Source organism: Neolamprologus brichardi, chromosome 16 (assembly GCF_056152115.1).
Source record: "Neolamprologus brichardi isolate AB-2024 chromosome 16, ASM5615211v1, whole genome shotgun sequence".
Classification (NCBI taxonomy): Eukaryota; Metazoa; Chordata; class Actinopteri; order Cichliformes; family Cichlidae; genus Neolamprologus; species Neolamprologus brichardi.
Genome location: NC_142119.1, coordinates 23776272 through 23794340, shown reverse-complemented (window position 1 = coordinate 23794340; position 18069 = coordinate 23776272). Strand labels below are relative to the sequence as shown.

Here is an 18069-nt window from a genome sequence, read left to right as displayed (position 1 = left end):
TAAATAAGAACCTTCAGGGGCCTGAGATGTCCCTGTGTGCCAATTTTGGTTGCTCAACTTTTGATTGTGTAAGAGTTTGGATGGAAACAGAAAGAGATTTCATGTATTATCATGTAAGATGATTTAATTGGCTCTACTTGGTCTTAGAGTCTATTCCACTATTAAATGTTGTCAGTGGTTCAGTTTTTTGGGATTATTACCCCCAATTATTTCCAATATTTGGATTCAATTATTTCACTGTGTCTTCCTGAAGGCTCTCTGTGAGTGAAAGTCCTTCAAAAAATATCTTAAAAATCAGCCCACCTCTTGGACGAACAGACTCTGGGCCTCCCTCTCTGCATTTTCAGGCACTGTGGGGTACAGGGTTCTCCCTTGTCTCCTCAAAGTTGAAATCTGCGAAAACAAAGCAATGTTTAAATCGTCAGAAGAAAGGTAACTGTGAGATTACAGCAGACCACAAAGGATGACCAAAACTGAAACTGAAAAAAAAAGTGTGCTTTCACTTGAAATGGTCTTGTGAAATGACCACGGGTTATCTGGGGTTCAAAGTGTGCAAGTAAGTCAGAGACACAGTGGGATGCCTGCCCACATCATCTGACTTTTAGGCCTACTGATGGATGTGTTTAAGCCTTTCGCTAATGACCAACAGGTTGACTCTGCAGACAGGCAACACAGTAGCAAAAATAATCAAGACCCTGTAGTGTAATTAAAGTAAAAAGCCTTTTAATTTTATTTAAGCAAGACCAACACAGCCGCTTTTATCGATCACTAAGGATGCAAATTCTAGTGCTCGACAAACATCAGCATGCCAAAACGCTCAAAACGACAGCGCCAACATGTTGATTACTGTGACTTTCATGTCACTAGATTCTTGGCAGAGATGTAAAAATTATTTTAATAACCTGTGGAGATGTAATAAAGTAGTCAATTGACTATTGTGTGTAACAACTATGTAACTTTACATTAATTCACACTGATTAGAAAAAGCATTCTTTTTATTTTTGGCTGTTGCGAAGCATCGGTGGATTTAATCCACAAAAGCTCACTCTGAGCCAGGAAAAAAACCTGCTTTGGAGCAAGCAGTGTTGGATATGACTGAGGTTTCCAAAAATGAGTTTCCCAGTTGTTATAAGAATCTCAAGCTGGAGTCCTGGGTATACAGTATTCACGTTGGTTTACTGTATGATTTCTCCAAAGGTTGATTCTGTTCATCTGGACATAGCGGACGACGCTACGTCCAGTTGAACAGAATCAACTTTCTGAGATTTACTTTCCTGGATGATTGAGAATGCGTCAAGATACTGTATGATTTCTTTTTAGTAGCTTTATGGCCTTCAAAGAATATGCACCTCAAAGATCTGAAATCAGATTCATCTGATTTCATTAAAATGAAGCTACACAATGTGATAATCAGTCAAATGTGGTGTTTCGCAGTTACGGGATAAAATAAGTTGTTTCACAAAAGCTTGTTTTTTTATCTGGAATGACCCCAAGACAAATACTGCTGTCTTTGCCTCCCCTGTTGCCCTCTATAAACTTGCATGTGGTGTTAGAGCCAGTCCTTACTGTGTTAATGTCAACAAATTCCCCAGCTCTTAATTGTGAACCTTAAGTCTCCCTTTTCCTGTCTGCTACCCATGTTTCCTGCAGGGGAGATAATGATCTTTGCACTGAAAGCAGCAGAAATAAACAGGCATGGACGCAAGAGGCAACCAGGAAGTGGGCAAAAAGAAGCATTTAATTGGACTACAAGTTGCCACAGAGAATTGTCAGATCCTCTGGTTTAAAATTCCCCAAATTGTTATGGGAGATGGACAAGTTCAATAAGACCCCATCAATATTTTATCTAAACTATCAATCTTCTTTATCCAAGCTGAGCTGGAGACAAGAACTTGACCACTTCCCAACAGCTCCGACAGACTGAAAAACAAGCAAAGCAGTGCTTGTGCAAATATGAGCTTGCCTTCATGTACGCCAGGTAAAATATTTACTTAGCAAGCTGATGAACTGTCCTTAACTAACACTCACTAGTAGTAAATACTAAATTATGCCAATGCTGACAGTTATGTCATTAGTTGTGCAAATATTTGGTATAGACTGCGTATAATGATTGATGGACAGCAAGTCTGAAAAGTGACACCAGTCCAGCAAAGCCTTAAACCTGAATCTTTTCTAATGGCCAGTGGTAGCCAAACCTCCTTGTTGCTCACTTTACTTGGATTTTATACCGGCCCATGGGAAAGAAGGCCCTACCTCTCACTGGACTTTCATTCTGTTTAAAGTCTCCTTCAGTACAACATGATGTTCATTAGATACATTTAGGAACAAATGCAACCTGTAGCCAAATTCCTCCACAGAAATGAGGAATTTGGCTGCAAATTCCTCCACTCAGATACTGTTCATTCCGTGGAATGGTTGACAGAGAATATCATATCGAACACTGGTGTTACCATAACCTTAGGAACACGGCAAAGTAAAGAAACAAGAACAATGCTCTGATCTGCAGATTTCACAGTGAAGGGGGGGCCTTAGACAACATGCATATATCAAATTGAGGAGAAAGGAAGACTCCTATTCTGCTAATCTTGGACAAATTTCTCCAGGAACCTCACACAGAGAGACCAACCCAACCCTCCCTCCACTTTGCCAGCAGTATCTTGATCAAAAGCAGATGGAGCTGATATAAACATCGCCTACCAGAAGAACAGCTCATGACTTTTGATGAGCCAGAGGGAATAAGATAAGGTAGAGACTTGATAGAGGTTACCAATACCGGGAAACAGAAAAAAAACTGGATTTATACAAAAATAACTCAGAGATAGAGGAGTTCTTTCTGCCTCGACTCATGACCTGTATACTTAGAAGTGTCTTTACGCAGACTGAGATTTTTACATAACACTCACTGGTCATACACTGACACAACTCCCCCAAAACACTGAAAGCTGATTACAACCTTGCCTGAACAAGAGTCCGAACAGGCAGAAACAGATGTTAAGATCAGTCACTGAGCCTCCCGTGTTTTTTTTTAACCCCCCCTCAGTCAGAATCACCTGTCAGCCCCTGACAACGTACTGTTTGTGTGTGAAGCTGGCATGTTATGCTCATAGCAGCAGGCTATACGTGGATATGCATGAGAAGTCAGAGTCAAGGCTGTCATGCCGTCACCAAGCACCCAGCTGCCAGGCCTTACAAACCGTAACAACTGCTTCTCTATCCAGAGTCAATTCCAAAGTTAGAAACACCAAGCAGACCTGCTGCTTTCTTTTATATTCGAATCATTAAAACTGTGGCTCTACACACCAGTGACAAGGAATTATTTAAAGGTTATTTTCCCCAGATAGACCCAAGTCCCCATTAACATCCAAACAGCAACTTTGGCAGGTTTGTGGGAAGGCTGATCTCACATGCGAAGATCAACCCATGTAACTTAAATCAAGTTCTGTTTGAGCATTTGAAAAAACAGATTATTTCTAAAAGTGTTCATATATGGTTGCAATGATTCTCCAAATCCACAGGTTGGGTCATAACTAAATCTTTAGCCAATGACTTATAACTATTATAATAGTGATTAGTAAGAAGTTTATGACAGCATGATGATGTAACCATCAACCAACCACTGGATCATCACCTAAAAATAAAAATCTGTTATTCTGATGTATTTCCAGTTCACTCTTCATTTAAGCAGTCATGTTAAGCAGGGCATTCATTACATCACACAAAACACTATGAAGCCATCACTAAAATACCATTAATCATCCTATATTTGCAATCTTGCTTAAAAAAAAGAAATACATCAAAATAAAACATGCTAGTCATAAAGACTGAATTTCACCACAAAGCTCAGTAAAGAAGCCTTTAGGATCCCTGCAGTTGGCAATTACACATCATTTACAGAGAATGCATCCTTGCTTTGACAAAAAATACATTAAAAATAAAAATAATTCTGAGCATGTATTGGTGTTAAAAAGCCGTACTCATTATGCTAATGACTTGAAATGTCACAGTCATTTGGGGCATTTTGCACCAACATCTGAAGGAAGAAAGAGCTATTAAAGGCTGAAGCGATTTATAGATGCACTACAAACTGACTATGGGAGGCTTATGTTTCACAGTGAAGGTGGCAAAGAGAGCTGGGCATCAAACATTTTGCCCTCAAATTTTGTGACTTCGCCTAGGTCTTAGGTAAGGACTCATGATTCGATTAAGATTTGGTGGAGCAGAGAAAATCTCCATCTAACTGTCAGGAAACTCCTAAGTGACCAGGAGTTCAGCACTCAAACTTGGTACACAGTATACCTACTACACCTCTGCCAATTAGTTTTTATTTATTATGGATATTATGAATTAACATGTTGCCTAGCAACCATCTACTTGACGTTTACAGACTTTGAGTGTCATGAGCCGGTCCGTTTCATACAACACGTGGACAGCAATGCAGGCGAATAGTCACGCTCACATTCACAGCCAAATGCAAACACATTTCTTCCACTAATATGTCACTAGCTTGGAAAGATTTCACTGTGATTTGAAGCACAAAGTTCACCAAAGTAAACAGTGGTTGAATGGACATTAGAATGTCTGGACAACAAACCCTGTCGAATTAACAACACTTAACCCAACTGAACGTGGATATTAAAAGGAATCCAAACAAAGAAAAGTGGACAAATCTAAAACTCTACAGTGTTCAGAGCCAGCCACAAATCAGCAGCCTCGGTATCAGCAAAGGACCAAAGCAGTTACGGAAAAGTACGGAGACAAGTGAAAAAGAAAAAAAGGGATGATGTCCTCTTATCTGCTAAACAAACAAACAAACAAAAAAGCAAGGTACCGGCCAATTAAACTGCAATCCTAGTATCTCGAACTAAAATGGGCCATTTTTACCATTTATGCACAAATAACAACTTAGAAAAGTGTTGTATAATTTTCATTACATTACAGTACTACCTAATTCATATCCACATTCAATTCAATTTAAACAGCGCCAAATCACAGCAACAGTTACCTCAAGGCGCTTTATAATGTAAGGTAGATCCAACAATAATGCATACATAGAAAAACCCAACAATCGTATGACCCCCTATGAGCAAGCACTTTGGCAACAGTGGGAAGGAAGAACTCTCTTTTAACAGGAAGAAACCTCCGGCAGAACCAGGCTCAGGGAGGGGCGGCCCTCTGCCGTCACTGGCTGAGGAGACAGAAACTTTGTTATTATATGTCGCCAGGGGGGATTCATTTTCCCAGTGGGCCACAAGACAAACTGGGACTGAGATAAAACTGAAATGGAACAAAACTGAGTTTATATCACTGATGTGTCCCTGCACAACAATCCCAGGTTATTGTGTGGCCCGTTATCTGGCAACCACCTAACAACAGACTAAAATGACATTCACAGTGAAGAAGACCCACAAAAATGCCCCAGTTTTTATACTCTTAAAGGGATTTGGACAATGGATGGTATAAATCTTATATTTATTCATATAAACAAGAACTACCATATTTTTTTCTTTACTTTCCTCAGTGTGATTAACTATATCAGTTTGCCAACAGCATGAACAGACCCAGTAATACTGTAGCATAGGTGTGTACTGATATCCGAAACACATGAAATAGCATGTTTGTCTTTTATTCTCACTGCATCAATTCGGTGGTATAGTGTTGATAATAAAGGACCAACTCCACTAGCATCAAATTAGAGCCAATTCCTGATGTAATGCCAAAACATTCCAAAATTTTCCAGGTGAAACTTGTACTTTGCAGTTCCCGTTACAGGAGAGGATGTTGACACAAATAGATTTCTGACTGTAACTCTTTGGATCAGAGCAATCTGAATGACCCGTACATCCTGAGGAATACACATACCATTTACAACTCTGTAACTGTATTCTTCAACCAATTTGGGAATTCAGACAAAAGATGTTAAAGTTATTAGACAAACCCAAAAAAAGACTTCCCTTACTGGAGTGGAGTTATATTAAAGGCCCAGACTCTATAAAGCTTTGACAGAAATGTGAGACAAAGTGGTAGGGTTAGATCTGAGGATATACTAACATCCTTCAAAGAAGTCTCATTTCCTGAAGTACCAGCTCTGGGCCAGATCTCCATTTTAGATTTTCCAGCCGCAGCGTGGAAAGTGTGAGGGACGCACATCCTGCACGGTGTGGCTGGAGATAACACTTACTCTGTCACAACATGGGACACAGAATGAGCCAATTAAACAGATGGCCCCTGACCCATCTCTTGCTGCAGCAGAGGAGATATAAACAAAAGGAAAGCCTTTGTCAGTGGCTACACCCATCATCACAATAGTGGCCGCGCCTGGGCCGAAGGAAAAACCACTTCAAACAAACATGAAAAAGAAAACACGCGAGTGGACGAGTAAATATTAATATTGTATAGATACCAGTAAATGTAACGAGCTTGTGTGTTTAGCAGCAATACACAGGAGGACAGTTTAACTCCTGTCTGCCTGACTTTGCACCAGAAGTGTATAGCAACAACGGAAACCAGAGCACTAAAGATCTACACCACCATTTGCTATGGAACATTTTTCCATAGCTTCATAGCTGCTCCTCAGCAATTTAACCTCAGAGCCACATTTACTACAGTAAGACTCACCATCTATACTTCTGCAAACATAGATGGCGAGTCTGCTGAAAAACGTGCATGAAAAGTTTAGACACTCACCTCAAAATCCTCAAGGGGGAACTGCAGCATGTCTCTGAGGACATCGCTAAGGATCTGCGTCTTCCTCTGCACCAGCACATTTTCATAATCGAGCGGCTCGATCACCTTTGGTTTTACCTACAAAACACATAAACACACAGTTGTGGATCAAACTACAAAACTAAAGCAAGTAACATGAAGGCACAGGAGAAGCTATCTGTGACGTTATTAGATGGATTCAGAAGAGAGATCAAGGAAACGAGTAACAATATGCAAACAATCAGGCATAATAAGATTACTGTTGGCATGCCAACCTCTCAGCATTGGAGAGTAAAAACCCATTAGCTCCTTTCAGTTTTCAGACCTTCATCACTTTCTCATCAACTAAATGAAACTTGACGACAGGCATAAATTGGTTTCAAAGGACATATCAATTTATTATTGCGTTTGTAGAGATGTAGAGATCAGATATAGGAGCAAACTTCTGAATAAAAACTGCCCATTTTTAGCACAGAATATTTAAAAAAAAAAAAAAGACGTGCATGCACAAGTGCATTCGGTGCGAGCAAAGAAAAGACTTTCAAACAAAGGCAGTTTGGTGTGTGGTTAACCTATGTGATGATGCTTACACTTACATAGTGGGGGATCTTGATGAATAAGCAACAAAATCAAAAACAAAGCTGGTAAACCATAACTAACAGGAATGCACTTTAAATAAGCATGTGCAGGAGAAGAGATCACAGTCAACAGACTTGGATTTATCCAGCCATGTGACAGGGCACAATAGAACATGTTTTCTGTTAGATGCACAGTGACAAGTCAATCAGGGCTCCATCTGCCCAGAGAAAGTGCATCTGCTTCAAGGATAAGGAGGGTCTCAATGAGCTCAACTCTTTACGATGGCACACATCATACTACACTCCATCTGGACAACATACAGGACATTGTAATTTTTGAATACGACATAAAGCAATGAGGGTCTTTAACTAGAAATCAGTCTACTAATGTTTTGTTTTGTAGTTAGTTTTAAAGAGCAGATTTTTTGGTTTATTGTCATAGTTCCTGCTGAAGCAGGTTAGAGTGCTGACCCACTTTACACCCCCAAGGAGAAAGCCTATAAGTCGCAGGAGGATTCAATGGCCACCGGACAGAACGCAAGCTGTCAGCGCTTTTATCTGTTGGGATGGGAGGATAAATCTAAGTGAAAAACAAGCAGTGACAGATCAGCAGACTTCAGGACTGAGCGACAGCACTGCTCACTCATTCCTCCTACATCTGGGACTGATAATGTTAGCATGATCTCAGACGGGGGAGTCATGCATGTAGACCTGCCTGAATCTATGCTGCTGTGTAGTAACCTTTGTTAATAACAGAGTAGAGCGAGGACAGAGGGGGCAGGACCTTGTATCAGTTTCAAGGACAGGGAGGGAATAGGAGAGCAGAGATGGTGCCACCATGTCTGTCAGCTGAAGCAGGTTGTGACATACCAGACAACTTCTTCTTCACGTTTTATTTAAACACAAATATACAATTATCTGCAGTTGAACTTCAACAAACTGCGCTCCCCTGAGAAGAGAAAAAAACTGATGGATGAAGAGATTTCTAGATGTAAGCCAGGAAAGAATTTATGGAAAGATAAGATAAATACGTGTATGTCTTACTTAATCCGACGCCTAAAATCTCCATATCTCCGCAAACAATCTGAGAGCCTCCAGAAGTAAATCCAATTTTAACAGTGTGATCATGGTAAAAAAGAAAAAAGAAAAAAAAAGTACACCCTCTTTCAAGTCTGAGGTTTTACCATGTCACCATGTTAGTCTTTGTTTTTGTTTTTTGCTAAATAAAGCAAAACCTTGTGACAAACTAAAGATACCCTTAGTGCTTCAACATGAAATAACAAGGTCAGTAGCAGCCAGGTCCTGCTGCTCAAATGCACTCCATTGTCAGCAAGTGAGAGCACCTCTATAAAAGCAGACGTTTTGGCAGTTTGTTGATTTGAACCATTTCGATGTGTTAACACAATGCCAAGAAAATAAAATCAAGGTGTTGCAGTCAAAGTCTAGACCTCAACCCAACTGAAATGCTGGCTGTACCTTAAGCAAGCTGTGGAAAAACATTTTTCAATTTCCATGTGCCACTCCTATCACAGTGATGTCATCACCACACCAGGACTGTTTGTCAGGGAAGTTCTGCCATAAGTTTGAGACTTTAGGAATGGAGGGTTTAAGCTAGTACAGAAAAAGTGAACAAGTGAGCAATCTGAGGCTGAAAGATGCCATAAACAAACCAAATATATACTAGAAATAACCTAATGAAGCCTCTGCTGTATGGTCAAAACCAAGCTAGTAAAGATGTGGTAGTAACTACATTTAAATAAAGTATGTGCTGAAAAATTTGACCCCGTTTTAGTGATGGTGCCCCTTTTCTCACCAGTAATGGATATCTGAACCCACTCAAGTGCTGCTGATTCTCCTCTGGGTGCCTCCACATTGCTTTGTCAGTGACCCAAAGTGGTCAACCACACAGTGCACTCAGCACTGTGTGGTTGACTGAGCTCTGTCATTCTCTCAACCCACAGTGCTGACCAGAGTCGATACATAGCCCCAGATTCACACTGTCTTATTGTCAAATTAGTCCTTTAAGAAGGTATTTGAAATCACCTGTTGAACAAATGCCTTCAAGACTAACGGTAACGTTTCACTGTCAATCAGAAAATACTGAAGCTCCAGTTATATTTCTTGGTTGTCTACACACCCAAGCAGAAACGTGCAGACTATATATTCCACAGCTGTAAACTCAAGTCAGCAAACAGGCGAGCCAACCCTGTAAGAACAGAAAGTAGACGCCCATGAAGCCATCCCTTCCACTCCCTCTCTACAGCGATCGGGCAGCTGTTTATCTGCATCTCCCACTCCTCCACATCACTGCACCCTCACGCAGCCTGAAACAATGGTGCTGCGTAGTGCCTCTCAATCTTGTCACTGACTGTTTGGTTGACTTTCCAGAGGGCCTGACCACTGGACACCTTCGTTAAAGGGCAGGAAATGATCACTGTCACGGTGGCTGACTTTTGCGCCAAATAAAACATTTTACGAGCCAAAGCAATCTTTGAGAATAAAGTCGAGGGACCTGCGATGTATTCGCCCAGGTAGTAAAGTGCTAATAAAGTTCAACCTTCCCCCGTGCTGGTGCTAACACTGCAAATTTGAAATGTGAGCTGGCAGCACTGTTTCTATGAAAGGAGGCGAGAGAGTGAACCAGCACAAATGCTCACATGACACCTGCTTTTGGCACTTTATGGCTGAGGTTAACCTTTACACCACTTACTTTCTCGAGGATCAGAGCAAATTTGAGACGTCAGTACTGATTTTTTTTTTTACATTTACTTTTTTTTTTTAAAATGTAAACCAAAAAGTCGTACATCTCTATGTGAATTACTTGAATGACTTACCACCACCTGTGGCACTGGATCTACCTCAGGCTCAGCTGCAACCAACCTCTTGTACTGCTGTGGACTCTCAATGACCAGCTCCTTTTTTGGAGTTTTACTAGCCCTTCCTTGCATTGTCAACACTTGTGGTAAGATATTTCCAAGCCAGATCCCAAAGAGAAGTCGCAAGCCAGCATATCAGGTAGAGAAAAATCTTTGTACTGGAAAAAGTTTGTATATCTCCCTTTTCAGTCCCTAGCTCACTCCAAGCTACGGCTGCTCTGACTGAAAGCAGTGGACTCACACCCAGGCTGAGGAGATGGCCCCTCCTACACCCAGCTGTGCAGCCTGGGGGAGTTAAACACCCTCTCACCCACACACACACACACATACAATGAAGCTATATGACCCCACACTATCCACCTGCACAGCAACAAAGGGTTAAGAAAAGAAAAGATACACATTCCTCGAGAATTACAGTGTGGTCAGGCACAATCCACGCCTTATGTGGGACAGCTGAAATAAGAGCTGGGTTCAAATTCATCAAAAAAAAAAAAAGAAAAAAAAAAGAGAAGCCCAGAGTGACACAACAATGAGGCACTTTAGTGGCACATTAATAATAAGCATGATCAAGTTTTCTTTTGAAAGGTTGAAAAGATGAGTTTCCAGGCTGAACCCAAACCCTTAGGATTGTAGCAGGACTCCAGAAGCAACATTTACAAGTCTTTGCCACCTTTTTGAAGACGTAAGACTGAGCAGGACATGAATCAGCTGTATCAGCCAATATGACAGAGTTATTAGTCACATAAATGCTCTTCCCCCCTCCTGCTCCAGTACATGACTACAGCTGAGACAGTAGCTATAACCACAGATGACAGATTAGGTCCAGCTTCTGTCTCCCTGCTTGTTGATGCAACTGCTTAAGGGGGATTCCAGCATGAAGCAGCCCCTCTCAACCCACCCAGGAGTGGGCTCCACCTACAGATTCCTCTGGTGGGCCACCGCAGGAGTGGATGTTATGGTTTCACGCCTGCGCCTCAGTTTAAAGAGAAAGAGAGAGAGCAGCTGCTTCCTTCAAAGGGTTACATGGGACACACTTGTGTAGGTAATTCGATCTAAATCAATAACAGGATATTAAACAGGCAAGTTTATTGCTATAACTTATCCTTATGAAATTAAAGAAAGCTGATTGCACCATGCCCATTTAAGGCATAGTGCAATCAGCTTTCCACAGGTAGCTGAAATGATGGCTGGTGAAAATGGGTGAAGAGGTGTTAATATCTTTTTCATATTAACACAAACTGAGAGAATTTATTAAGAACAAATAAATAAAAATCAATAAATTAAACATTTTAAGCAAAAATAGTGGTATAAGCCTAAACACTGCTGAAATGCCATTTTTCTATTGCCTAAAAAAGGCCTTATTTATTTACAATGAATATCTTAAAGTTCTGGAAGACAAAAGGCGTGGAGATGTTATGGGGATTTCTTTCAGTGCTTTCTAACTACACTTGGGCAATTCTTGCTTGTCACGTGTCCGAGAATAGTATGGTGCAGTATAAGTATATAACTGCTGGGTAAAAGTTTCACTTTACTTTGACCATTACCTAAACAACCTGAGGGTAGCTCTCTGGTAATACTGAAAGAAAAAAAAAAAAGACACCAGATGACTGGTGTCTTTGTGCTGCATATTGTTTGAATGTTTGGCCAGAATAATGAGAGTTGACAGAGAAGCTCTTTATGCAGGGCCTGATATGAGCTTCACTTTGACATATATCCAGATTCCTATACAAAGTAAATATTGTTCATATAGGTGGAAGGTACTTTCCAGAAAACTTGCATCAGGAACTTTCCCATTGAGCTGCATGTTTAACTGAGTCTTCACCATAAGCAGAGAATCAGTTGAGATGCTCTCTACAGTTGATCCTGACCAATATATTGACCCTCACTGATATAGTCAGCCAATATCTAGATTTCTAATAGCTAATAGTTAATTTAAAAAAAAAGGTAAAGAACAGGTGGGAGAAACACCAGTCAAACATGTTGAATGAGTGTTGATGTCCTGTTGCTCAGCAACAGGTGCACGGAACGCCGCAAACAAATGATATTGAAATGCATTTATGTTTCATGTGTTTGAAAGAAAAAGAAAAGTATTGGTGAATATATTGGACTTTTCTAATTACCAAATATTGGTATTGATTTTGGTATCGATGCAAGCTCTGCTCTGCAGTATAATTGACCCCTCTCAGTCTTACAACTGCAGTCCTGGAGCCAGTAAAAGTCTTTACTGTATCACATTCTTTGATTTATACTGTGTCCATCTACAGCTTTACTCATTTACAGTTTAGTACATGAGTAAATCGAGTAAACTCAGATATTAGCACACATTTGTATGACTATACGTCCCGCTCCACTAAAAACACACACGGATAAAGAAAAGAAGAGTAATGTGGTAGATGCTCGACTTTTTGAATCCTCCTAGATATCTCAGCGATATAACTTATTGAGGACATGCTGGCACAGCACTCACATTTTTTGGCTTGGTGCTTAAATCAAATTCCGTGGAAACGATTACAAACATATTTCTTTGGGGCAAGCTGGCACTGGGTCCAAGCAGGAAGGCCCGCTGAGGCCTTTTTAGTAGCAGAACAAACACTGAAGTTGCCAGAAGAACACTCAAAGGATATTTTGGGAAGTGTATTCTGATCAAATACAATTTCATACGCCCTCCTGTGAGTGCGAATAAACTGACGGCATAAATGTACAAAAAGAAGACGGTTTGTTGACGACTCACACTTTGTTGCTGTACCTGTGGACCTGAAATGAATGCTCAGGAAGAAAAAAAAATCTAACTAAAAAAAATGTAAACAAATCGGAGCTGTGGGCCGTGTTGGAAACAGTCAGGGAAAATGTCCTCTTATTCTCTATGCGGGTTTTCTCTTGTTTTCTGGAAACGCTTAGAAATTTCATTTGGTTTCGCTTTGCGTCATTATCAAACCATTTCATGACAGAACTGGGAGGCAAGACAGACAAAATGAATTTGAAGTCCAATATGGCACTTAATCTTGACCTAAATGATGTAATCCACTTATGTATCATTACACTTCGAATAAATTATGTTTTATTACAATGTTTTTGCATGATACGATTCACAATGGAAGTTGTGCTAATAGTATATTCAAGGATCTGGACAATCATCTGATGTCCATCCTGGGCTTCAATTTTTCTCTCTGTCTGGTAATAAAAGAAAGAAAAGGGAGGAAATGACTAATATTAGAATAGGTTAAAATATTAAGCAATTACCCACATATATCAAGCTGTGATCCCCACCCTGGACGTGACTTTGACTGGGCTTCTCAGTTGCGTAACAAAGGTTTGATGCAAGCAGCGTCTGAGCTAAAGCAAAACAGGGCGTAACCTGGAATGTAATGTAGCAAAAACACAGCGCTCCGCTACAGCGGCAGCTCAAGCACCCACCCCTCTCTGCTCTGTTTTCGGTCACTTCTCCACACGGTCCTGTACTGTTGACTAAACCAGAGGTAATAAAGATGCTGTACTGTGTATGTAGTCTCTGTTAATAACATCACGGCAGTAGGATGTGGGAAACAATGGTATTGAAAATAACAGGATGCAATCACGAGGCAAAGAGTCTGCAGCAGAGCTAGAAAATAAAAAAGTCTCACTTTACATTACAGGAATGCGCTCGGTAATAATGCAGCTATTAGAGACAGACAGCAAAATTGCTTTATTGATGAACAAGCCTTAAATGTAACTAACAGTATTGAATACGAATAAAGCGGCTTTTACATCTCTGGGAAAATCAAACTACTGTTGCCAGAAGGCCTTTAAAGCATATGAGCCTGAGTGCTGCAGACAATGTATCCCGTGTATCAGTCACCAAGTGAGCAACATAAACACTGAACACATGCACTGGTGGTGCGAGGAATGATGCAAGTAAGGCTGACATGTCTCGAAAGTAGGAAGCGATCACTAAGAAAAACAGATGTGGTGTTGTTGTTTTCCTGTACATGCATCAAACACCAAAACTACAAAGAGACTGATTGTAGCGTTTGCCCAGTGTGGTCAGGAGGGGTATGATGGGTGAACATAATGTGTGGGTAAATATCAAAGAGAAGTCAAGGGATTGAATCTATTTAACTGACTTAATCTGAACAACTTCTGGATGATGTCATGCAGGCTCTGTTTGGTATTTTAACTCCTTAACACAAGGAATGTATAAACATGTACCCATTTGGCAAAGGTCATTTGAAACAGACCATCACAGATCTTATGTTGGGAGTGGGAGTCCCAAAACAGATGTGGACAAAAGGTACTATCATCTTTCACCAGTTTTTCTTTTTCCATCACTTCAAGTGCTTCTGTTACTGAGTGAGTCAACCACTTGACACCAAGGCTTTCTCAAAAACAACAAGACAAAAAAAAAATTACCATTGCGCAGGAGCCCACACATTATCTCAAATCTGCAACATTTCTTTGAAAGAGAACGATATGAGAGCTTTCACGAGGAAGGAAAAGGCTGAGCTGTTGTAATCAGCGAGTGAATCAACAGCTTCCCGTAGTCAGCTTCGTCTAGGATTGTCTGCAACTAGCTGAATGCAGGCTTGGCTTAACATCTATGTTTAAAATGCCCAGAAGTGATAACCTGCTGCAATCAGAAGGAATTAAAAGGGCAAACATAATGGCTTGTGTCTTTTTATAACCGGGCTTAATGGATTAAAAAGGTGCAAACAGTTCCCAAAGCAGCACACATCCTGCCCAGTTTTAGACATTTTTGTATGAAGGGAGTAAAAGGTTACGACTGCTACGGTACACTTTTTAAAGTAATCCAAACAAAAAGCTTGCCTGGTTTGTGTTTTCTCTACAGCAAATAAAGTTGTGTTTTTCAGCTTCTTAGAATGTCATTCATCAAGTTGGGGGAATGATGATTTAGCTGTTTGCTAATAATAGCAGTAAGCGTAGCTTTAGTAGTGATATATGTAACATTACTGAACTGGTTGGTGTGGTTTTAAGAATTTTGCTTCTGCTAAGTAGTTTTTGTCAGTTTCAGTTCCACTCTGGACTAAACCATATCCCTCGCACATTTTAACTATCGATTATAAGCCCATGGAGGCTGACAGAGGATTAACTGCCCCCGTTTGGGTGATAAGACCATTCCAGAGCCAAGAGAAGCAAGCGTGCCCTTGACCCAATTCCCTGCCACTGTCACTCAGCTCTCTTCTGTGGATACGATGAACCAACAACACATCACATCTCACACACACAGCAGTGAGTAAACACAAACGAGAAGAAGAAGACAAGCTGGTACGGAGCAGCAGAAACCCTGCCAAGCCCGCTGGTTCACAGATGAAGAGCGGTGATTGATTTCCAGCAGACACAGGGCTTACTGTCCCTCCTTACCCTCCTCACCCCCATCCCTGCTCACAGAGGCTTTAACCCGTGAAGTGCTTAGCAAGAGGCAGCAGTCGGCCCTCCTACTGCCCTACTTTTACTGGTAACATTCATAGGTGCAGAGTCATGTGACACAAAAGACAGTGATTTTTACTTGTGTAGCTGCTGAATATAAATAACGGTTGTGTAAATACCATAAGGTTAAACTTAGCTTTGTTTCAATGAGTCTACCATCTGAATAATTTAATTAGTCATATATTAGGTATTCCTTCAGTATGTTAGCAGAGCCAATCAGCAAAGGACATTCTCTGACAAGATTTACAAATATTCAAATAGTGCTGAAGTGTTATTGATTAGATAATGTCAGAATATACTGATTTTCTCCCTGTTATACTACTTCTGAGGTGCTACAAATATATCTTACCATTACTTTTATGATAGCAGAGCTTTAGTAGACAGAAACAACACTTTAAAAAGAGTTTCAAAACTAAATTCAGCGACATTAGCCATCACACTGATTGGATTAATGCTGAGATCTTAGTTTATAATGTATTTTGGCTAAAACCATGATCCAGTTCATTGAAAAACAAAAAAAAAGGGCATCAAACATCCTGCTTTTCAAAATAAGACTGTAATAAAATGTGCTGCTTGTTGATTATTTTTTGGCCTGTTTAATACCACAGTACTAAACAAAAAAGGCATGGGTTGGATGGTTAGATAAATCAAAAAATATTAGGTTTGTTACTGTGTCCTTGGGGCATTTAACATTATAGTGATTAAAAAAAATGAATAAATAATGTAAGCTTTTTTTTTCCATAGGGATTTTTGTTCAATACACAAACAGTTGTGTTGCTTTTGTTGGTAGAAAAATAAAAAGCTACTATATTGGGTTAGAGAGAGTGCACAGACACACACACACACCTTAAGTATTCGTGGTGTTGGCAATACACGCGACTCTCTCCGACTCAGCGCTCGCTCAGCCTCAGACGGTCCAGTGGGCTCTGCTGCTTCCTTGCAGATGTAGCCACTACAGTTCCTCTCCAGGACAGTACGCAGCCCATCAAACACAACCGCGCTGGTGGTGCACCCCATCCCTCCAGGTCCAAACAGGCATCAGTCAGGAGAGCCTGCCAGTGACCCAGTTTCCTTCACTGTCTCCTGCTCCCCTCTGGTCCATGATCTTACTCTGACATCCACATCCGCAACTTCTCACCCACACAGAGAGCATCAGAGTCCATGGGAAAAGGATCCAGGGAGAGGAATAGCTGGAGACTTTACACACAAACCTCACGCAGAAGAGTCAAGGCTGTCCCAGTCTGTGCTTGTAGAAATACCTCAGTCAGCAGGCGAGATACAGCGAGTGAGTGAGTGAGGGAGGCAGAGCAAAGAACGAGGGATGGGGGGATGAAGGATGCTGTGTGAGCTCTGCTGCAGCTTCAACCAATGCTGAGCTTCGGTGCAACACAGGCTCGTGCGTGCATCTGTCTCACTTATTCAGTCACTTGCTTGATCTCCTCCGAGCCACTCTGGATTTCCAAATTCTTCCCAATCCTTTTTTGCCTCCTCTTTTCAATCCCACATTTGCATACCAAAAACGAATTAACCCATTTCATTTTCACTCCACAAAAATGGGACTCCTTTAGGGATCCAGACAAGTAATAGCAAAAATAAGTGGGTTACACTAAAGGCAGTCCTTCATATCCAGAGGGAGAGTCTGATTCCATGGTCAGGCAAGCAGCAATATGGCTCAATGCTTATTTAGTTCAGCTAAAAAAAAACCAGACCAAACAAGCGCATGAATCACATAAATGGATGCTATATAATATGCACAACAGTCGGCGAGAGATATTGCAGTAAAACCACAAAATAAACTGAAAATATGATAAGAAATCCTGCCTAACGCACACAAACACACTAAATAAACAAAAAAAGCACTGAAATGTCCGGTGGCCTGACTCAAGGCTTCCTAAAAATCTCCATTTCCAAAACAGACCGAGGACATGGGAGGATTTAAGCCTTTTAGGCCAAGACATCAAATAGGGAGCACTTTCCTGACCAAAGATTAGCTGCACTTGATCACAAGCTGCCCGCTCTGCCAAACACAGAAATACTGGGAATGGAACCACACAATTTGATCATACACATGCTTTTCGAAATGTCAGGGAATGATTCATCTGCTAGAACTGCCTTTGATTAAAATGTCTCTGGACTGTGATCGGGAAGACTGGAGATGAAAGCAGGAAAGGAAATATTTTTTTCTAGGTCACTTTCAAAATATTGTTGCTTCTACATTTGCAAATCTTTAGTTTTATGTAGTCCTTGTGCTACCTTTGGGCCATTTTATACCTGTGGGACAAAATCTCATTAAAAGCCTACACAATTATCCCATCTGCCTCCTGTGTTTGCTCGTGTTTTACATCCTGATTATAAGGAATTGGGAGGGGAGGAGACAAGGAAGCACCGCAGTATTTGTCTTGGTTTATTTATCCTGTCTGTTCACTTCCTGCTGCTCTAAGTCGCACTCAAAGACCCCTTAAGACCTCAAAGTCAACTGTCAAAGTGGCATG

The 18069-nt window shown here is 40.8% G+C and overlaps 1 protein-coding gene across 7 annotated transcripts in view; it reads right to left on the bottom strand.

Moving 5' to 3' along the window:
* The window catches only part of zmp:0000001200 (dedicator of cytokinesis protein 9), a 71357-nt gene that overhangs the window by 34174 nt on the left and 19114 nt on the right, over nt 1–18069 (bottom strand). For 5 of the 7 annotated variants that reach the window (XM_087829618.1, XM_087829620.1, XM_087829619.1 and 2 more), the window contains exons 1-3: nt 16424–16965; nt 6685–6801; nt 304–393 (exon numbers count right to left, since the gene is read on the bottom strand). In XM_087829618.1, coding sequence (XP_087685744.1) covers nt 304–393; nt 6685–6801; nt 16424–16594 — 378 coding nt within the window. In that variant the 5' untranslated portion in view covers nt 16595–16965. Of the gene's footprint in view, nt 1–303; nt 394–6684; nt 6802–10114; nt 10382–16423; nt 16966–18069 lie in introns of those variants that run through there. The other 2 variants (XM_087829622.1, XM_087829623.1) reach the window with 2 other exon arrangements.